Source organism: Dryobates pubescens, chromosome 38 (genome assembly GCF_014839835.1).
Source record: "Dryobates pubescens isolate bDryPub1 chromosome 38, bDryPub1.pri, whole genome shotgun sequence".
In the NCBI taxonomy this organism is placed as follows: domain Eukaryota; kingdom Metazoa; phylum Chordata; class Aves; order Piciformes; family Picidae; genus Dryobates; species Dryobates pubescens.
In genome coordinates, this window is record NC_071649.1 from 1,265,925 (window position 1) to 1,288,583 (window position 22,659).

At 47.5% G+C, this 22,659-nt stretch overlaps 1 protein-coding gene across 1 annotated transcript in view; it reads right to left on the reverse strand.

The window, feature by feature from the left end:
- Positions 1-8,989: 8,989 nt before the first annotated feature.
- Positions 8,990-22,659, reverse strand: part of DPY19L1 (dpy-19 like C-mannosyltransferase 1) — a 55,655-nt gene continuing 41,985 nt past the window's right edge. The window contains exons 17-23 of the mRNA XM_054177149.1: positions 21,390-21,439; positions 18,758-18,782; positions 16,172-16,291; positions 13,353-13,527; positions 10,859-10,958; positions 9,966-10,091; positions 8,990-9,245 (exon numbers count right to left, since the gene is read on the reverse strand). Coding sequence (XP_054033124.1) covers positions 9,089-9,245; positions 9,966-10,091; positions 10,859-10,958; positions 13,353-13,527; positions 16,172-16,291; positions 18,758-18,782; positions 21,390-21,439 — 753 coding nt within the window. The 3' untranslated portion in view covers positions 8,990-9,088. The remainder of the gene's footprint in view (positions 9,246-9,965; positions 10,092-10,858; positions 10,959-13,352; positions 13,528-16,171; positions 16,292-18,757; positions 18,783-21,389; positions 21,440-22,659) is intronic.

Below are 22,659 nucleotides of genomic sequence, written 5' to 3' on the forward strand. Positions count from 1 at the left end.
ACATATGTCATAGAATGCCAGGGGTTGGAAGGGACCTCCAGAGATCATCCAGTCCAACCCCCCTGCAAAGAAGGACCACCTAGGGCAGGTCACACAGGAACACATCCAGGTGGGTTTTGAAGATCTCTAGAGCAGGAGACTCCACAACCTCCCTGGGCAGCCTGTTCAGTGCTCTGTGACCCTCCCAGTGAAGAAGTTCCTCCTCCTGTTGAGGTGGAACCTCCTGTGCTGGAGTTTACATCCATTGCCCCTTGTCCTATCCCAGGGTGCAACTGAGCAGAGCCTGTCCCCTCCCTCTTGACCCCCAGACCTCAGCTATTGATTGACATTGATTAGATCCCCAATCAGTCTTCTCCTCTCCAGACTGAACAGCCCCAGGGCTCTCAGCCTCTCCTCACCAGGCAGTGCTGCAGTCCCTTCAGCATCCTGGCAGCCCTCCCTTGGACTCTCTCCAGCAGATCCCTGTCCCTCTCAACCTGGGGAGCCCAGACCTGGATGCAGTACTCCAGGTGTGGCCTCACCAGGGCACCTCACAAACAGCTTCCACCTTCTTGTTCACTGGCATAAGCCAAGCATTGGGACAAGGTTTAGAGACAACCCAGGGCCACATTTGGAAGACACCAAACACCTCCTCAGCTTCAGCTCTGCAACTGCTCTGCTCAGTTTGATCTCATTTCCCAGCACTGAAGCAAAACAGCATAAGGTGAAATAGAACACAGAGGAAAACCCAGAAAGCCACATTCCAAACCCAGTCTGGCTTGATTGGAACCATGTGTCCTTCTGGCAGTCCTGCCCCACCATGACACTGCAGGTATTTAAGCTTCTCAATTTGTTTCCACTGGAACTTGATTGCTTTGCTTCCTCCTTGCATACTAAGACCATCTCACAACCCAAACCCTCAGTGCTGACAGGTGTCTTTCTAAATTCAATTGTCACTGCAGTTGCACATTGAGGCTTCAGAGGAAGGGTTCAGGCGTGGCACAAAGGTGGTTTTTTCACAACTCCTTTTTATTTCAGGCAAACCCTTAATGGAGGAAACAAACCTGCAACTATTCAAGTGAACAAGCCAAGACCACATTAGCTTAAAGATTAGTTACAGGTTCTGTCAGCACCACTTGCTGAGCAGCATCTGACAGGGCACTGAGGGAAGTAAGCAGTAAGATTAGAGTGCTGAATGAAGAAGTTGTGCAGTACTGAGGTCAGCTCTGGAGCTCTCAGCCCAGGAAGGAGTGATGATGAAGGGGCTGGAGCACCTCTGCTGTGAGCACAGGCTGAGAAAGCTGGGGGTGTAGGATAGGATAGGATAGGATAGGATTAGAATAAGAACAGAATAGAATAGACCAGACCAGACTGGAAAAGACCTTTGAGATCATCGTGTCCAACCCATCACCCAACACTATCTAATCAACTAAACCATGGCACCAACTGCCCCACCAAGTCTCTTCCTACACACCTCCAGGGATGGTGACTCCACCACCTCCCTGGGCAGCACATCCCAATGGCCAATCTCTCTTTCTATGAAGAACTCTTCCTAACATCCAGCCTAAACCTCCCCTGGCACAGCTTGAGACTACAGCCTGGAGAAGAGGAGACTCTGGGGAGACCTTAGAGCAGCCTTCCAGTACCTGAAGGGGGCTATAAGAAGGCTGCAGAGGGACTGTTTGCAAAGGCCTGCAGGGATAGGACAAGGGGCAATGGTTTGAAATTAGAGAAGAGGAGAATTAGATTGGATGTTAGGAACAAGCCCCATCCCTGGAGATATTCAAGGTGAGGCTCAACAGGGCTCTGGGCAACTTGATTTAGTGGAGGATGTCCCTGCTGACTGTAGAGGGGTTGGACCAGATGACCTGTGGAGGTCCCTTCCCACCCAAACCATTTTCTGACTCCATGATTATGTGATCATCTCTCCTTTCCTGAAATATTTATTCCTTTTAAATGATGCAGTAACACAAAACCAGGGCAAAAGCATCAAACCCAAACCCCTGTTTGCAGCAACCTGTAGCACAGTGACTGCATCTAAACCCTGGAAGGATCCAGAACACAGAAAACTAAGGTTAAGGGCAACCCCTGCTCCTAGTGCCTTCAGAGAGCTTGGGTTTTGAGTTGAATGGCATCAAAAATGCTTCAGGAATGCAAAAAACCCAAACCCAAACCAACTCTGTTCTACCCAGCTACTGAGCTTGATTCGAACTCCAGCTCCTTTTACTGAGGGGTGGAAGATAAAGTCCTCCAAACAGAGATGCAGTGTATTCTCATACTCACAGACCAAAGAAAAGCAAGGCAGGGATTCAAGCACCATCATAAAGCTAATTTAGGACCAAGAAGGAAAAAAACCCAGCATCCTACTTGGGGGTATTTTCAGTCTTTGCTGACTCCTTTAGCTAATCAATGCAGAACTTGGGAGCTTTAGGAGCAGTTAACCTATAAAAGCCAAGAGTACAGAACAGGCTGGGACCTTTTTCTTTTGTACAACTCAAGACAGCAAAACACTAACTGCTTGCAAGTAAGGTTTGCCAGCTGCATCTGAAGACACCCAAGGGACTTGTAGTGAGAGAAGCTGAGCAGCAAAGCTGCTGAGTAACCTGAAGGTGATGCTGCTCAGATGTTTAAACACAGCAGATCAGGAGTGAAAGGAAGAACTGGTGAGGGGTCTGGAGCACAGCCCTGTGAGGAGAGGCTGAGGGAGCTGGGGCTGCTTAGCCTGGAGAAGAGGAGGCTCAGGGGAGACCTTCTTGCTGTCTACAACCACCTGAAGGGAGGTTGTAGCCAGGTGGGGGTTGGTCTCTTCTCCCAGGCAGCCAGCACCAGAACAAGAGGACACAATCTCAAGCTGTGCCAGGGGAGGTTTAGGCTGGAGGTAAGGAGAAAGTTCTTCCCAGCAAGAGAGATTGGCCATTGGAATGTGCTGCCCAGGGAAGTGGTGGAGTCCCCATCCCTGGAGGTGTTTAGGAAGAGCCTGGCTGAGGCACTTGGTGCCATGGTTTAGTTGATCAGATGGTGTTGGGTGATAGGTTGGACTTGATGACCTTGAATGTCTCTTCCAACCTGGTTTATTCTGTTCTATTTCTATTCTATTCCTATTCTATTCTATTGTATTCTATTCTATTTCAGTGCCACCAGAATCATAGAACTGATAAGGTTGGAAAAGACCTCAGAGATCATCAAGTCCAACTTATCATGCAACACCTCCTGACTAACTAAACCATGGCTCCAAGTGCCACATCCAATCCCTTTTTGAACACCTCCAGGGATGGTGACTCCACCACCTCCCTGGGCAGCACATTCCAATGGCCAATCTCTCTTGCTGGGATGAACTTTCTCCTCCCCTCCAGCCTAAACCTCCCCTGGCACAGCTTGAGACTGTGTCCTCTTCTTCTGGTGCTGGTTGACTGGGAGAAGAGACCAACCCCCACCTGGCTACAACCTCCCTTCAGGTAGCTGTGGAGAGCAAAACCAGCTTTGCAAATGAAAGCCTGAAGAATGAACTCCAGTGACTCCTTTGCTACTGGATGCACATCAAAAGGACAGAGCTTTTTCCTCTTTTAAAAGTCCTTCCATTTCCGGCTCAGCATTACCTTTAAATGCTTTCATATCCTTCAGGCTAAAAGCTAATCCTCCTCCCTCCTGCCAAACAGGCAAAACACGTGCTGCTTGCACTCCAGAATCAATTTTTACATTGATAATCTTGCAGGCCACAGGGAATCCTGCCCCAGTCCTCAGCTAGACATGAAACCAGTATGATTCATGCCCTCTGTGTCTTCCCTCCATATCTCATGATCTATTTTCAATAACATGTTGCAGTAAGAAGAAATAGAGCCATTCAACTGCTGCTCTGAGATGAAGCCATTCAAACAACTGATTTGGGGCATTCTATGCATTTTATCAATAATGAGCCATTCCAGCAGCAGATCAGAGACAAGCCCCTTTGCTGAGCAGGAAGGAGATCCTGCCTGATGCTGTAAATCCTTCTACTCCCCTGCTTCAACCCACAGGTCAGCTTAAAGCTCTGCCACACACGGCTCATCATCACCTTTGACTGCAGACTGCAGTAGAAGCGCTTCTGTCATACAGCTAGAGTGGATAATATGTTTATCACAGCACCCAGAGGTTGCACTGCCCAAGCAATGGTTGACCAGTGCTCAGATGTAAGAGTTCACAGCACCACAGGATGTCAGGAGTTGGAAGGGACCTCTGGAGATCTTCCAGCCCAACCCCCCTGCCAGAGCAGGAGCAGAGAATCCAGCACAAGTCACACAGGAACACATCCAGACAGGGCTGGAAAGGCTGCAGAAGAGACTCCACAACCTCTCTGGGCAGCCCGCTCCAGTGCTCTGGGACACGGTTCTCCATCCCATGTCTCCAGTCTTAATCTCTCTCAAAGGATAATCAGTTCCTTCACCTATTAATAATCAGACAGTAAAGACTTCCCCTCCCACCACATCTGCCACCCTCCTCTCTCCTCCCTGTGCACCAACACAGACTACATGGATGGCTATCAGGATTTGGATTCCTTTATCCAGCTGCTGACACAATTCACACAGGATCAGAGCATGTTAAGGTTTGGAAGGGACCTCTGGAGATCCTCCTGTCCAAGCCCCCCTGGCAGAGCAGGACCAGAGAATCCAGCACAGGTCACACAGGAACACATCCAGACAGGGCTTGAATGTCTCCAGAGAAGGAGACTCCACAAACTCTCCAGGTAGTCTCTTCCAGGGCTCTGTGACCCTCACAGTGAAGAAGTTCTTCCTCCTGTTGAGGTGGAACCTCCTGTGTTGGAGTTTCTATCCATTGCCCCATGTCCTATCCCAGGGCACAAGTGAGCAGAGCCTGTCCCTGTCCCTTCCTTCCTGACCCCCAGCCCTCATCTATTCAGCAGCATCTTGCTTTTTTGAGTTTAAAAGTATGATGGCTGCAGGGCTTCCCACTGCACCAGGAGAGGCTTAGCCTGGACAGTAGGAAACAAAATTTCCCTGACAGAGTGGTCAAGCATCACAGTATCATAGTATCACCCAGGTTGGAAGAGACCTCACAGATCATCAAGTCCAACCTGTCACCACAGACCTCATGACTAGACCATGGCACCAAGTGCCACATCCAGTCCCCTCTCGAACACCTCCAGGGATGGGGACTCCATCACCTCCCTGGGCAGCACATTCCAATGGCAAATGACTCGCTCAGTGAAGAACTTTCTCCTCACTTCCAGCCTAAACTTCCCCTGGTGCAGCTTGAGACTGTGTCCCCTTGTTCTGGTGCTGGTTACTAGAGACAAGAGACCAACCCCCTCCTGGCTACAACCACCTTTCAGGTAGTTGTAGAGAGCAATGAGGTCTCCCCTGAGCTTCCTCTTCTCCAGGCTAAGCAACCCCAGCTCCCTCAGCCTCTCCTCACAGGGCTGTGCTCAAGGCCTCTCCCCAGCCTTGTTGCCCTTCTCTGGACACGTTCAAGTGTCTCGGTGTCCTTCCTAAACTGAGGGGCCCAGAACTGGACACAGGACTCAAGGTGTGGCCTAAACAGTGCTCAGTACAGGGGCACAATGACTTCCCTGCTCCTGCTGGCCACACTATTCCTAATTCAGGCCAGGATGCCATTGGCCTTCTTGGCCACCTGGGCATACTGCTGGCTCATGTTTAGGCGGGTGTCAATCAGCACCCCCAGGTCCCTCTCTCTCTGGCAGCTCTCCAGCCACTCTGACCCCAGCCTGTAGCTCTGCAGGGGGTTGCTGTGGCCAAAGTGCAGCTCCTGGCACTTGGATTTGTTGAATGCCATCCTGTTGGACTCTGCCCATCTGTCCAGTCGGTCGAGGTCCCTCTGCAGAGCCCTTCTGCCCTCTACCTGACCAACATCTGCTCCCAACTTGGTGTCATCTGCAAATTTGCTGATGACTGTCTCAATCCCCTCATCCAGATCATCAGGGAAGATATTAAAGAGGATGGGGCCCAGCACTGATCCCTGGGTGATGCCACTGGTGACTGGCCGCCAGCTGGATGTGGCACCGTTTGCCCTGGTTTCTGTGTGTGTGGGAGAACTGAACTTCTCTCACCACCACACAAGCTGTGCCAGGGGGAGTTTAGGCTGGAGGTGAGGAGAAAGTTCTTCCCAGCAAGAGAGATTGGTCATTGGAATGTGCTGCCCAGGGAGGTGGTGGAATCACTGTCCCTGGAAGCGTGTTCAGAAAAGGCTTGGATGTGGCACTTGGAGCCATGGTTTAGTTAGTCAGGAGGTGTTGGGTGACAGGTTGGACTCGACGATCTCTGAGGTCTTTTCCAACCTTACTGATTCCATGAGAGCAGACATCTAACACCTATCAAAAAAAATAAAGAGAGAGAGACCAAGTTCCACCTTTTCCTTTTTTATTTAATCACATAAGTACATGTCAACAGTTGCCATAAACTTCATAAAAATACAGTACCTTTGTTTTCTTTTTTTACCTCTGTGCTGCAGCACAAATCACAATCTTTATTTATACAAAGATATTTTGTTTTCCTGCTTCCTTGAACTCAGTTAACAGTTTAAAAAGTGACTTCCCCAAAGCCCTTTTTCTCCCCTCCCCCCCCCGTGTGTTGTTTTGCTTTGTGTGAAGTTTTTCTTTGTTTTTTTTTTGTTTTTGTTTTTGTCCAAAAGCTACTCTGCAAAAGTTAAAAAGCTAAATGCATCTTCAGCCATTCCCTCCCTCACCCTCTCTCCATAAAACAGCTTTTAAAAAATAGAAGAAGTCTTAGAATACTGAGCAGTCCTTACACTACTGCTTGAGCATTTTCATGGACACTCTCTTAGCAGCCTGATGGATGCTGCCTCTACAGCATCCTAACACTGCTAGATGCTCTCAGGGCTGGAAAAACAACACCCCACTAACCTTATCAATAGACTGAGGTCTGAACAACAAAAAATACCCAAGCCAAAATAAAACCAAACCAGGAATGATACAAAGGGAAACACCAGAGTTTAGAAGTCTTCTCATACCTTAGAACCAGAAATTATGGTGATGTTTCCCAGTGGCAATAAGCATACAAAAAAACCTCTGCCTGGTCCATTTAAACAACTAAAGGGGAGTTCTCTCCCTGCACCTTGGGAAGAGAATTCTCTCCCTGCACCTTGGGAAGAGAATTCTCTCCCTGCACCTTGGGAAGAGAATTCTCTCCCTGCACCTTGGGAAGAGAATTCTCTCCCTGCACCTTGGGCAGAGAATTCTCTCCCTGCACCTTGGGCAGAGAATTCTCTCAGTGCTTTGTTACCTGTGTGATTGGTGTGACTGCAAGAACCAGCTGGGGCAGTGCTAAGCCACACACAACTGACTACACTCCTATCACACACACACAAAACCCCAAGCCAAAATAAAACCAAACCAGGAATGATACACAGGGAAATGTCAGACTTCAGAAGTCTTCTCATACCTTAGAATCACAAATTCCTGTGGTGTTTCCCAGTGGAAATACACATACAAAAAAATCCTTACCTGGTCCATTAAAACAACTAAAAGGGAGTTTCCTCCTTGCACCTTGGGAACTGAATTCTCTCCTTGCACCTTGGGCAGAGAATTCTCTCAGTGCTTTGTTACCTGTGTGATTGGTGTGACTGCAAGAACCAGCTGGGGCAATGCTAAGCCACACACAACTGACTACACTCCTACACACAAACAAAAAACCCCAAGCCAAAATAAAACCAAACCAGGAATGACAGACAGAGAAACACTAGGCTTCAGAATTCTTTTAGACTTCAGAAGTCTTCTCATACCTTAGAATCACAAATTCCTGTGGTATTTCCCAGTGGCAATGAACATACAAAAAAAATCCCTACCCGGTCAATTAAAACAACTCAAAGGGAGTTTCCTCCTTGCACCTTGGGAACTGAATTCTCTCCTTGCACCTTGGGAAGTGAATTCTCTCAGTTCTTTATTACCTGTGTGACTGCAAGACCCAGCTGGGGCAATGCTAAGCCACTACCCTCCTATCACAGTTGGGGGTTAGACTTCCTTTTTCTGTCCTCCTTGAATGCTGCTGCTAAAATCCAGGCAGGATCTAATACATAGTGGGGGGGGAGAAGACAGGGCCTCAATTTTAAGCACTGAAGGTTTTGTTAAGGCAGTGAAGGATTTATTTCAGTATCTTTCTAAGGCTATGACAGTTGGTTGGGTGTTTTGTTTTTTGTTGGTTTTTTTTTTTCTTTCCTGAATAAAGGATTTTTCCCCTTGAAAATTTGGTGTGTATTAAGCCAGCCTATCCTGAATGAAGAAGAATGCTAAAAGAAGTAACAAATCCTTGGACACTGAGAAGCCTCAACTATTGCTCACTGCAAATATTCCCCTTATTAGTCCTTTAGGGGCTTTTGTGTTTTAAAAGCAGTTAAGATTCCAAGAGCATGCACTTAAAAGAATGAAGTTTTAAAGCCTTCCACTTCAAAAAGCAAGCTTAAAGGTGATCCAAAATGATGAATGTTCTTAACCTTCTCATAGGGGGAAAAAAAAAACCCACAACAACCCTGCATTTCTCTCAGCCATGAGCAGTGGAACTACTTGATTCCTGAAAGAGAATTTCTACTCTTCCCTTGCCCTGAAGGGAGATGGCAATGAAAGTGACATGGGAAAGGTGATGCCAGATGCTATAGCACCATTCATTCCTTTGTTGCCTAGCTGCTAGCACCAAAGCTTTCAACCTGCTTTGCTAAGACATCCTGACAGTCCCCATTTCACCACTGCACTGGGTGGGGGGTTGAGAATGGAGTTTCCTTCCCACAGCTGCTTTGAACTCTTTGTCTTCCTTCTTTCCTTTCTTTTTTTTTTCCTCCTTTTTGGATCAGTGTTAAACAAAATGTGCAAACATAGAATCATTTGCATAGCAAATCTCAAGGGACTGACCCTGCAATAGAAATCCACAAACTGTTAGGTTGAAGATATTTCTATCATCAGAATTCACTTAAAATGGTTAAAAAAACAAAAGAAAAGAAGAAACCAGATGTGGTTTGGTTTTTCTTCCCCCTCCACCCCCCCCACCCCCCTTTTAAGTCTGGTAGAAAAAGGTATTTCTGATTTAGAACTCTTTCTAGTTGCTAGCTTAAAAAAGAAAGACTGATGGTGGTTCTTTGCACTGAGATCTTATTCCTTTGGGATCTTCAAGACTCTGTAATTGCTGTTTTCAAACACTGTGATGAAATGTGGCCTGGGATCCTCGCTCATGAGGGTACACAAAGGGATTCTGCCACTGTTAACAGGATCTTCCACATCCCAAATTTCAGGCATGCTGCAGCCAGGCCTAGAGAACAGAGGAAATGCAATAAAGGGACATGAAGAAAGGCCATCAAAACCCCCAAAGCTTGCTGTGTTCAGTTCTGTAAACCCTCCTATGAATCTCTGGATTGTGCCATCTAGTTTTTTAAGTTCAACCTTGCACTAAAGATTCTTAGCAGATTACCAAAGATCAATAAATATCAAAAAACCATGCAGCCCAGAAGGCAAAGAGGAGCATGGCCAGCAGGGCAAGAGAGAGGATTCTGCTCCTTTACTCTGCTCCTGTGAGGCCCAGCCTCGAACACTGCGTCCAGTTCTGGTGTCCCCAGCATAAGAAGGACACAGAGCTGTTGGAAAGAGCCCAGAGAAGACCACAAAGGTGATCCAAGGGCTGGAGCACCTCTACTGTGATGATAGCCTGAGGGAGCTGGGGGTGTTCAGCCCAGAGAAGACTTCAGGGGGACCTCAGAGCTGCCTTCCAACACCTGAAGGGATCCTACAGGAAGTCTGCAGAGGGGCTTTTCATGAGGGTGTCCAGAGACAGGGCAAGGGGGAATGGTTTGGAGCTGAGGGAGAGCAGGGTTAGCCTGGGGCTGAGGAAGAAGTTCTTCAGGACAAGGGTGGGGAGACTCTGCCCAGGGAGGTTGTGGCTGCCTCCTCCGTCTTGGTGTGGCAGGGACACCTCAGCCAAACTTGGATGCTCAAGGCCTCATCAGGCAGAGAGGCAGAGAGGTGGAGAACTCACTTTTTTCTGCTCACACACAATGACTCTTCCAGAATGTAGTAATTGACTCCTAGCTTTATCAACTCTCTTTTCACTTCTTTCGCAGGTTTTCGACTGTACATGGAATATACAACTTTGGTTCTGGCCCTTCAAAAAGAGAAACAGACAAGAAAAGAAGTCAGCATCAAAATGGAAGCTCCACCTTTAGACTGGACAGGAAGGCTTTTGATTTCTCAAAAAGTCTCTCTTTTGAGACTGTGTCCTCTTGTTCTGGTGCTGCTTGCCTGGGAGAAGAGACCAACCCCCACCTGGCTACAACCTCCCTTCAGGGAGTTGTAGAGAGCAAGAAGGTCTCCCCTGAGCCTCCTCTTCTCCTGGCCAAGCAATCCCAGCTCCCTCAGCCTCTCCTCACAGGGCTGTGCTCAAGGCCCTTCCCCAGCTTTGTTGCCCTTCTCTGGACACCTTCCAGCATCTCAACATCTTTCCTAAATAGAGGGGCAAGAACTGGACACAGGACTCAAGGTGTGGCCTAACCAGTGCTGAGTACAGGGCAGAATGACCTCCCTGCTCCTGCTGGCCACACTGTTCCTGATCCAGGCCAGGATGCCATTGGCCTTCTTGGCCACCTGGGCACACTGCAGGCTCATGTTCAGCCTACTATCAACCCCCAGGTCCCTCTCTGCCTGGCAGCTCTCCAGCCACTCTGTCCCCAGCCTGTAGCTCTGCATGGGGTTGTTGTGGCCAAAGTGCAGCACCTGGCACTTGGACTTGTTCAATGCTATCCTGTTGGACTCGGCTCATCTGTCCAGCCTGGAAAGGTCCCTCTGGAGAGTCCTTCTACCCTCTAGTAGTAGTGCCACTTGCTTTAATGTGGTGTTTGCAAATAAAAGCAGATCCTCAACTTCAGTATTTACCTTAAGCCTGCATCTTCATAGTGAGGATGATTCACAACAGGCCGAAGTGTGGACAGTTTTACACTTGCCATGGTAGGCATTGCTCCTGCAAAAACTGCATCTGAAATACAGAGTGAAAGGCACATTTGGAATAAAGGACCAAGCAGTAAAAGCAGAGAAGCAATCTTCAAGTATCTAAGCAGTAATCCTGGAGGAAAATATAAAGAGGGTAGGGTTCTCTTTCTGGAAAGCACTACATGGCACCAATGCCCTGCTGAGGCTTCACCTGGAATATTGTGTCCAGCTCTGGGCTCTTCAGTTGAAGAAGGACCTCAGGGAACGGCTTGAGAGAGTCCAGCACAGAGCCACAAAAATCATGAAGGGAGTGGAATACCTTCCTTATGAGGAGAGACTGAGGGAGTTGAGGCTCTGTAGCTTGGAGCAGAGGAGCCTGAGGGGTGCCCTCATTCCTCTTCATAAAGATGTGCAGGGCAGAGTCAGGAGGACAGAGCCAGGCTCTGCTCAGGGATGTCCAAGGACAGGACAAGGGGCAATGGGTGCAACCTGGAGCACAGGAGGTTCTACATGAGCATAAGGAAAAACTCTGTCCCTTTAAGGGTGAGAGCCCTGGAGCAGGCTGCCCAGAGAGGTTGTGGAATCTCCTGTGGAGTCATTCCAAACCCACCTGGATGTGTTTCTGTGTGACCTGCTCTAGGTGATCCTGCTCTGGCAGGGGACTTGGACTGGATGAGCTTTCAAGGTCCCTTCCCACCCCTAACATTCTGTGATTCTAGAGAAATCACTGCTTCTTTTTTTCCTTTTAAACCTTGAACTCAGTATAAGCCTTTGGATAACCAAACAGAAGAGTCTGGAGATCTGATCTCTCTTATTTTGCTTGAATAACACATTCAGTGAATGACATGTTCATTAGTATATATGATATTATTATTATTATATTCATTACATATTTAATGAATGACACATTCATTGTGGCAACACCTTTGATGTGTCACTTCTGACACCATTGTTGCACAAGCAATAGAACCTCAGTCCACTTTGGCTGGAACATATATATAGTATTTATATCTCTATATAGCTACATCTATCTATATTTATATAGAATCACAGAATCAGAATCACAGAATCACCAAGGTTGGAAGAGACCTCACAGATCATCAAGTCCAACCTGTCACCACAGACCTCATGACTAACTAAACCATGGCTTCAAGTGCCATGTCCAATCCCCTCTTGAACACCTCCAGGGACGCTGACTCCACCACCTCCCTAGGCAGCATATTCTAATGGCCAACAACTCTCTCAGTGAAGAACTTTCTCTTCACCTCAAGCTTAAACTTCTCCTGGCACAGCTTGAGACTGTGTCCTCTTGTTCTGCTGTTGATTGCCTGGGAGAAGAGACCAACCCCCACCTGGCTACAACCTCCCTTCAGGGAGTTGTAGAGAGCAAGAAGGTCTCCCCTGAGCCTCCTCTTCTCCAGGCTAAGCAACCCCAGCTCCCTCAGCCTCTCCTCACAGGGCTGTGCTCCAAACCCCTCCCCAGCTCTGTTGTCCTTCTCTGGACACCTTCCAGCATCTCAACATCTTTCCTAAACTGAGGAGCCCAGAACTGGACACAGGACTCAAGGTGTAGCCTAAACAGTGCTGAGTACAGGGGAAGAATCACCTCCCGGCTCCTGCTGGCCACACTATTCCTAATGCAGGCCAGGATGCCATTGGCCTTCTTGGCCACCTGGGCACACTGCTGGCTCATGTTTAGGCAGCTGTCAATCAGCACCCCCAGGTCCCTCTCTGCCTGGCTGCCCTCCAGCCACTCTGACCCCAGCCTGTAGCTCTGCATGGAGTTGCTGTGGCCAAAGTGCAGCACCTGGCACTTGGACTTGTTGAATGCCATCCCATTGGACTCTGCCCATCTGTCCAGCCTGGCAAGGTCCCTCTGGAAATTTATATACATAATACAATAATAATAAATAAAATACTTTCAGTCTTTTCCTTCTGAAAAGGGAACCACTTCATTTCCAGCTACTTTTCTGACCCTTTTCCCGCCCCCACTCTTTTTAGTTCAAGCACAGTGCAACCACAGCACACTCTCATTCAATTCTCCTCCAGCAAAATGAGGACTCCCAGAGCCACACACAGGATGTGGTGGTTTTAGGCCTTTAAAACTCAGCTGCAAATTACTGCTGAGGGAAACTTCCACCCACCACACAGGACCAGGAAAACCCCCTTGGAAATGGACTATGGAGTACAAAACCTTACTGCACCAGTGGCTAGAACCTCCAGCCTGGTAGCCTGGAGTGTAACACAGCAAGCTTGTGATGGTTTTTTCATTTGCCATGGTTTGTGCATGGAGAGCTACATGCAGCTAAAGCATGGCTTTAGGGCAGTCCCAAAGCAAAGGCAGAGATAGCAGCACTGTACCTCTACAGCCATTCATGCCAAGCTCTCTAGCTGTCTCTCACAGCAAAGGGGGAACATCACACATTATAAAATGCTTTACCTTGTCTGGTACTGACTTTTATCCACTCTAAAAGTTCTTCCTGTGGCAAATTGCTAAATTCTCCCATGATGTTCCACTGAGTTTGCAGGTTTGCTGATCCCTCTATTGCCATCAATGCTAAAATAGCAAAGACCAAGGCTTTGGGCTGGATTTTACAGAGGAGCCATCCAAACAACTGAAATGCAAGAATCAATTAACTTCTAGGCAACAGTTCTGGCATGTTGCATGCAACACAAGTTTTACTGATCTGTAAGGAGCCTAACATACATTGCAACATGAAACACAGAATCATGCAATGGTCTGGGTTGGAAGGGACCTCCAAAGGTCAGCCAGTCCAGCCCCTCTGCAGTCAGCAGGGACATCCTCAACTAGATCAGGTTGCCAAGAGCCCTGTCCAGCCTCACCTTGAATACCAGGTTGGAAAAAACCTCAGAGATTATCAAGTCCAACCTATCACCCAACACCATCTAATCAACCCAACCATGGCACCAAGTGCCTTGGGTGATAGGTTGGATGAGATGATCTCGAAGGTCTTTTCCAACCTGGTTAATTCCATTCTCATCCAGCCTCTTTTTAAACACCTCCAGGGATGGTGACTCCACCACCTCCCTGGGCAGCACATTCCAATGGCCAATTACCCTTTCTGGGAAGAACTTTCTCCTCACCTCCAGCCTAAACCTCCCCTGGCACAGCTTGAGACTGTGTCCTCTTGTTCTGGTGCTGCTTGGCTGGGAGAAGAGACCAAGCCCCACCTGGCTACAACCTCCCTTCAGGGAGCTGGAGACAGCAATAAGGTCTCCCCTGAGCCTCCTTTTCTCCTGGCTAAGCAACCCCAGCTCCTTCAGCCTCTCCTCATAGGGCTTGTGCCCTCAAGGTACAAGGGGGATAACCAAAGTTACTCTTTAAAGACTTCCTGTCACCACTTCTAGCATTTTATATGTTCACTGTGAAGATTCATTTGATGTTGGCAGACCCTCAGCACTTCCACCTACTCCCAGTAATAAAACAAGCATCAAGGAAGTGATGAGCACAACATTTAAGCAGAGTGATGCTGGGTAGCCTGTGCAGCCTTATAAAGAACTGTTGATCCCCAAAGGAACATCCAGGGAAGCAAGTGAGATTCATGGGAAACAATCACTCCTTCAGCTGCCTTAACAAAGGACATCTTTCCTCCTCTTTGCCTAATTCTGTCTCACTCATTTATCTTGCACTTGTGACACAGAAGTGTCAGATGGGCTACTGACAGTTAAATGCTTTAACAATACCAAAGAAATAGGCAAGGCAAGAAGCTCCAAAGGGATGTGAAAACACAGTGTAAACCAAGTTAAAAAGCACTGTGTGGATACAAGGAATAATCAGTGCAGAACTTGCAGGGGCAGAGTGGTGCAGCATCAGTAAAACCCAGCGAGTGCCTCCCTATAGCTTAAGCTCAACACACAGCGGAATAACTTGGAGCACAATGCAGGTGGACAAGTTGCAAAACCCAAGACATTTGCTTTGTTTGGGATAGAAGAGAGGGCAACTTGTGCAGCTGGGTTTGTTGGGGTTTTTTGGCCTGATTTTTAACTGGTGCTCTCAGATTCAGCAATTAAACACTGAGGAGTCTGCTTCAGGACAAACATCTGGGTAAACATCCTAAGTACTGAGACAGCTGCAGGATCGAAACAAAAACAAGGAACTAAACCCAAACCCAACCAAACAAAAGCACAAAACCAAACCAAAACTAAACCCTAACCCAAAGCCAAACAAAAACACAAACCCAATCCAACCCAAACCCCAAACAAAACACAAAAGCCAAACCAACCCAAAACACACCCCAAAATGAAACAAAACCCCAAAATCAAACCAACCCAAACAAAGCACAAAACCAAACCAACCCAAAACATACCCCAAAATGAAACAAAACCCCAAAACCAAACCAACCCAAAGCCAACCCAAACAAAACACAAAGCCAAACCAACCCAAAACACACCCCAAAATGAAACAAAACCCCCAAACCAAACCAACCCAAACCTAAAACAACCCAAAACACACCCCAAAACCAAAACAACCCAAACCAACCCAAACAAAAACCCCAAACCAAAACCCCAAAACCCAAAACCAACCCAAAACCAGCCTAAACCCCCAAAACACAAAGCCAAACCCAAAACTAAAACCACACACCCAAAATACAAACCAAACCCCACCCAAAACCCCAAAACCCAACCCAAACCCTCAAAACCAAAACCCAAACCCCCAAAACCCAAACCCAACCCAAACCCCCAAAACCAACCCAAACCCCCAAAATACAAACCCAACCCAAAACCCCGAAACACAAACCCAACCCAAACCCTCAAAACACAAAGCCAAACCCCAAAACAACCCAAAACCCCCAAACCCAAAGCCGACCCAAAACCAAACCAAGACCCCCAAACACAAAACCAAACCCAAACCAAACCCCCAAAACCAAAGCCAACCCAAAACCAAACCAAGACCCCCAAACACAAAACCAAACCCAAACCAAACCCCCAAAACCAAAGCCGACCCAAAACCAAACCAAGACCCCCAAACACAAAACCAAACCCAAACCAAACCCCCAAAACCAAAGCCAACCCAAAACCAAACCAAGACCCCCAAACACAAAACCAAACCCAAACCAAACCCCCAAACCCAAAGCCGACCCAAAACCAAACCAAGACCCCCAAACACAAAACCAAACCCAAACCAAACCCCCAAACCCAAAGCCAACCCAAAACCAAACCAAGACCCCCAAACACAAAACCAAACCCAAACCAAACCCCCAAAACCAAACCCCCAAAACCAAACCCCAACCATCTTACCTGTTTTGAACACACTAAAGAAGCCATCACACAGAGATGTGGTGTCAAAAAGAGTTTCAGCCTCATGATTAGGATTGCTAGGACACTGAATGCCAACAGCTGCAAGGCGTGGTACACCAGCTGCAAGGAAAAGCAACACACACAAGCAGAATATTTGGGCATTTCTCCTTCCTGCCTTAAACATACAACTCCATTGATAGAGTTTGTCTGAGTCAGATGAGCATCCTTGGTACTCACAAGCACAGCAAGCTTGCTTTTAGTATTCTCAGATGAGGTTAAAAAGCACCTGAGAGGCCACCCCTCGCGCCTAATGCTGAATCTAAGTCCCTTGTGGAAGTGTGGTGGTAAACCAAAGATCACAGAATGGTCTGGGTTGGAAGGCACCTCCAAAGGTCAGACAGTCCAACCTCCCCACAGTCTGCAGGGACATCTTCAACTAAATCAGGTTGCCAAGAGCCCTGTCTACACTCACCTTGAGTATCTCCAGGGATGGAGTCTCAATGACCTCCCAGGGCAACCTATTCTAGTGCTCCACCACCCTCATGGTGCAGAACCTGTTCCTAACATTCAATCTAAATCTGCTCTTCTCTGGTTTGAAGCCACTGCCCCTCATCCAGTCACTGCAGGCCTTTGTAAACTGTCTCTCTCCACCCCTCTTGTAGGCCCCCTTCAAGATAAAAGCAGTGATTACAAAAATGCCTCTGATGGATGATTGGAGCAGATGACCTGGAAGGTCCCTTCCAGCCTCTGCCATTCTATGGTTGTGTTTTGCTGGCAGGAGATCTCTCTCACAGCACAAACCACAGACAGACTGTTGTTACAAGGTTTGCACTCTCCTTGCTGACTTCACTGCAAACCAAGCAAACAAACATGTAAGCAAGCTCCATTCAATTACATCCTTATTTCCTGGGCATCATTTTATTGCAAGCACCACGTGGAGAATTTTCATTATGGCAGAGTGCAAATTAGAATTTGAACGTTATCTGTCATGTGAGAAGCCACTAAAAGAACCAATTTTCTTCTCAGGCTATACAGGGAAGATAAAAGGTCCAGCCTAATTTTCAGCATCTTTCTGTACTGCTACAGCCAAAGGCCAATGACTTGGCAGCAAAGCTGGAGAGGGGTCTGGAGCACAGCCCTGTGAGAAGCAGCTGAGGGAGCTGGGGTTGCTTAGCCTGGAGAAGAGGAGGCTCAGGGCAGACCTTCTTGCTCTCTACAACTCCCTGAAGGGAGGTGGTAGCCAGGTGGAGGTTGGTCTCTTCTCCCAGGCAACCAGTCACAGAACAAGAGGACATGGTCTCAAGCTGTGCCAGGGGAGGTTTAGGCTGGAGATGAGGAACACGTTCTTCCCAGCAAGAGAGATTGGCCATTGGAATGTGCTGCCCAGGGAGGTGGTGGAGTCACCATCCCTGGAAGTGTTTAAGAAGAGCCTGGCTGAGGCACTTGGTGCCATGGTTTAGTTGATTAAATGGTGTTGGGTGATAGGTTGGACGTGAGAATCTCTGAGGTCTATTCCAACCTGGTTAATTCTGTATTCTGATATTCTTTTCCTGCTCTGCAACCCCACCATTAGCTAGGACATTTTTGGTTGCTCAACCATGTCAGGAGGGGGTTGGAACTAGATAACCTTTAAGGTCCTTTCCAACCTAAACCATTCTATGAATTAATGAACATTCTAGATGTATTTGCTGATGTAACCCACCCAATCTCAGTCATAGATTCACAGAATACCAGGTTGGAAGGGGCCTCAAGGGTCGAGTCCAACCCCTCAGGGTAGGGAATATAGTTTAAATGAGGTGGTCCAGCACCCTATCAGCCTGGGCATTGCAACTGTCTCATGTAGGGGAATCACCTACCTCCCTTGGGAGTTTATTCCAATGTTTAATAGTTTGAATGGTGGAAAAAACCCCTTTCTGGCATCTAGTCAAATCTCCCCAGCAGCAACTTGTGCCCATTAGCCTTTGTCATTACCAAGTGACTCTCTGTAAAAAGGGAAACTCCCTCCTCACGATAGGTGAGATTAAAAGAATACAAAAGCCTTCAAATAAGCTACAGAATCACAGAATTGTCAGGGTTGGAAGGGACCTCAAGGATCAGCCAGCTCCAACCCCCCTGCCATGGCCAGGGACACCTCACACTACAGCAGCTTGCTCACAGCCACAGCCAGCCTGCTCTTCAAAACCTCCAAGGATGAGGCTTCCACCACCTCCCTGGGCAACCTGTGCCAGTCTCTCACCACCCTCATAGGGAACAACATCTTCCTAATGTCTTATCTAAATCTCCCCTCCTCTAGATTGGATCCATGTCCCCAGTCCTATCACTTCCCTCAAAAGTCCCTCCCCAGCTTTCTTGTAGCTCCCTTCAGATACTGGAAGGCCACAATTAGGTCTCCTTGGAGCCTTCTCTTCTTCAGACTGAACAGCCCCAACTCCCTCAGTCTGTCCTCACAGGAGAGGTGCTCCAGCCCTCTGCTCATCCTTGTGGCCCTTCTCTGGAACCACCCATCACAGCCACACCACTACAACTTGAGTTTCATTCGAGTATTTACATTAACAGAAGAATAAATTGGGGCAGAAAGGCTCTTACCTCACCATGGTTGAAACGCTCCTCTCTGCATGGGGAAAAAAAGAAGAGGCAGAAAATCACATTATTTGTTTCTGCACTACAGGAGCACTGGATTTACTTTGAAGCCATCAACAGTGGCTTTCAGACAATCAAACTAATCCAGTAAGCATGAGTCAGCACCTGCACAGATTATCTTCTTTTCCCTTCTCTAACAAGCTTTGAAGTGGACTGCAAATCAGTAACCATCCCCCTCAATCCCTGTTATCCATTTGGAAAACTGAGAATTCACATTTGAGCAGCACTTTATAATTACTTCCATGATGCATTTCATATACAGAAGAGTTTCTTTAGAGGATGATACTTCACTGATATGAAGTGGCAGAGAACGGGTACCAAAAAGAGTCTTTTACTCAGGCACTACACAGATTGGCTGTGGATTCTCAGAAGGAAACACAAATAGAGAGAGAGTCAAAATCATGCAAGTGTTCTCCAAAAATCACATACAATCATAGAATTGTAAGGGTTGGAAGGGACCTCAAGGATCAGCCAGTTCCAAGCCCCCTGCCATGGCCAGGGACACCTCACACTACAGCAGGTTGCTCACAGCCACAGCCAGCCTGGCTGCAAAAACCTCCAGGGATGAGGCTTCCACCACCTCCCTGGGCAACCTGTGCCAGTCTCTCACCACCCTCATGGGGAACAACTTCTTCCTAACATCCAATCTGAATCTACCCATTTCTACTTTTGCTCCATTCCCCCCAGTCCTATCACTCCCTGACACCCTCAAAAGTCCCTCCCCAGCTTTCTTGTAGCCCCCTTCAGATACTGGAAGGCGACAATTAGGTCTCCTGGGAGCCTTCTCTTCTCCAGACTGAACAACCACAACTCCCTCAGTCTGTCCTCATAGCAGAGCAGCTCCAGCCCTCTGCTCATCCTCGTGGCCCTTCTCTGGACACCTTCCAGCACCTCCAGATCCTTCCTGGAATAGAGGCTCCAGAACTGGACACAGTGCTCCAGGTGTGGTCTCACCAGAGCCAAGCAGAGAGGGAGAATAACCTCCATCGAACTGCTGGCTCTGCTTCTCTTGCTGCAGCCCAGGCTCTGGTTGGCTTTCTGAGCTGCAGGTGCTCACTGCTGGCTCCTGTTGAGCTTCTCCTCCACCAGCACCCCCAGGTCCTTTTCTTCAGTGCTGCTCTCAAGCCAGTCCCTGCCCAGCCTATATCAGTGCCTGGGATTGCCCTGACCCAGCTGCAGGACCTTGCTCTGGGTCTTGTTGAACCTCATGAGGCTATCATGGGCTCAACTCTGTAGCCTGTCAAGGTCCCTCTGGATGGATCCCTTCCCTCCAGCCTGTCTGCTACACCACACAGCTTGGTGTCATCAGCAAACCTGCTGAGGGTGCACTCAATGCCACTGTCCATGGCACCAACAAAGAGGTCAAACAAGCCTGGTCCCAGGGCTGATCCCTGAGGGACTCCACTTGTCCCTGGCCTTCACTTGGACATGGACCCACTGACAGCCACCCTTTGGGTGCAGCCATCAAGCCAGTTCTGTATCCACTGAGCAGTCTAGCCATCAAACCCATCCTGCACCAGCTTGGAGACCAGGACGTGGTGTGGTCTCCAAGCATCTGTGAAGCCAGGATGCTGAATCCCTCCCCTGATACATGGAAACTTTGCTAATGGCCATTAGAGTATGGAAAGCACTGAAATGATCACTGATAAGTTAAAGAACAAAAGTAGAAGCCAAGAGGTATGTCTGGGAAATGGCAGCATGCAGCTGGACAGATGGACTGCTCTTGAGCACAACATCACCAAGTGATGCCAAATGGTTCTGGCAGGCTGAGCAGGCATTACAGGTATTGAGAAGGCAGAATTAAGACAGTTAGGATCTCTTGCTTAAAAAAAATGAGATTCAGCTACCTTTACCACCCAGAAAGAAAACAAAATAATGGGGAGGAAAGAATTTGTATTCATTAGTTACAGCAGAAAAGTGAATTTAGTAAATGGAATTAATAGATAGGATCCCTTGCTAAAAAATGAAATTCAGCTACCTTTACCACCCAGAAAGAAAAATAATGGGGAGGAAAGAATTTGTATTCATTAGTTATAGCAGAAAAGTGTTTAGTAAATGGAATTAATAGTTAGGATCCCTTGCTAAAAAATGAAATCCAGCTACCTTTATCACCTAGAAAGCAAAATAATGGGGAAGAAAGAATTGGTATTCATTTACAGGAGCAAAGGGAATTTAGTAAATAGAATTAATACAGTTAGGACCCCTTCCTAAAAAATGAGGCTCAGTTACCTTTATAACCCAGGGAGAACAAAAAATAATGGGGAAGAAAGCATTTTCATTCATTATTTACAGGAGAAAAGTGAGTAGACACATAAATAAACATTGGTTTAGGAGAGGAGCAAAAGTAAATTATTAAACAGAGGGTCAGGATGCCTAAAAACTAAGCTCAGCAGCTAAACTTAGTTCTAGATATCCTCTATCACATCTAGCACACCCAAGCCATTCAGTTACTGCACTAAACAGAATTTACCCTTCAAAAAGGGCCAATTCTGAATTATTCAGCATACAGGGAATCCAATAAACCCTCAGCAGAAAATTCATTTTCACATTAAAATAAAGAGATGACAACAATATTTACCTTTCATATTGGCCACCCTGAGATAAGGTCCACATGAGATATTTAATTGCCTGTGGGGGGAAAAAAAAGGGGTGGGGGTGGGGGAAAAAGAACAAAAAGTAGTATGAATAAACTTCCTAAAGCATTCTAAAGCCTTTTCAGCATTTGCTGAACTAAATGACACCCAGGTAATCTGATTTTGAGCTGATGCTAAGATAAAGACATGCAATGTTTTAGCTAAAAGACCTCTCTGGGAAGCTGTTTAATTAGCCAGGCAGTGAGCAGTTACCCCATCTGTTCCTGGGTAAACTGGAAGTTGCTTTTGACACAGAGGATACAATCAAATTTTACACAAACAGTTCAAAGCTTCAGTTCTAGGACTCATCAGCTAAGTGACACTTAACATCCAGCCGAGTTTCAAACACAGGCTCAGGACTGGGCCTCAGCAAAAACAATCTCTGCAAATAGAATACAGAACTTGAAACAATCAAGTCTGAAAAACCTGTGCTTCATCTAGCTTTATTGGACAAGGTCTCAGCAGCAGCAGGGCTGCAATGGTGACTTCTGTTAGGAGAGACCAGGAGCTGCCTCCATATCAGACAGAGCCAGTTCCAGTCAGCTTCACAACAGATTCAGCTGAGCCCAGCTGAGCTGATGTTGGTGGTGCCTCTGTTGATAACATGTTTAGGGGTAAAAAAATCCTGTGCAGCAGCTTCAAGAGAGAAACAATGCTGCAGAAATCAAGGCCAGTGAAGAAGAGGAGGGAGAATGTGCTCCAGGTGCTGGAGCAGAGATTCCCCTGCAGCTTGTGAAGGAGACCACGGTGATGCAGGGTCTCCCCACACCCCACACCGTGGAAGACCACAGTGGAGCAGATATCCACTCTGAGGCCATGCCAAAGCAGGTGGACATGAACTGAAGGAAGCTGCAACCTGTGGAGGAGCACACACAGGAGCAATCTTCTGGCATGAACTGCAGCTTGTGGTGAGAAGCTCAGGTTTTCTGGCAGCCCTGCAACACGTGGGGGACCCATTCCTGAAGGACTATACCCCAAGGGAAGGACCCATGCTGGAGCAGTCCTTAAAGAACTATAGCCTAGGGGAGGGACTCATTGAGCCCGGGAAGAAGGGGCTGGGGGAGGAGGGGAAGGTGGTTTTAGTCTTGCTTTTGTTTCTCACAGTTTTTAATGGCAAATAAATTCATCCTCCCTACCTGACAACCAGCCAAGATTTTAACCCAGCAGACTAACTTCTTCCCACCTCAAAATAAACAGTGGTCCCTTCAAAACACC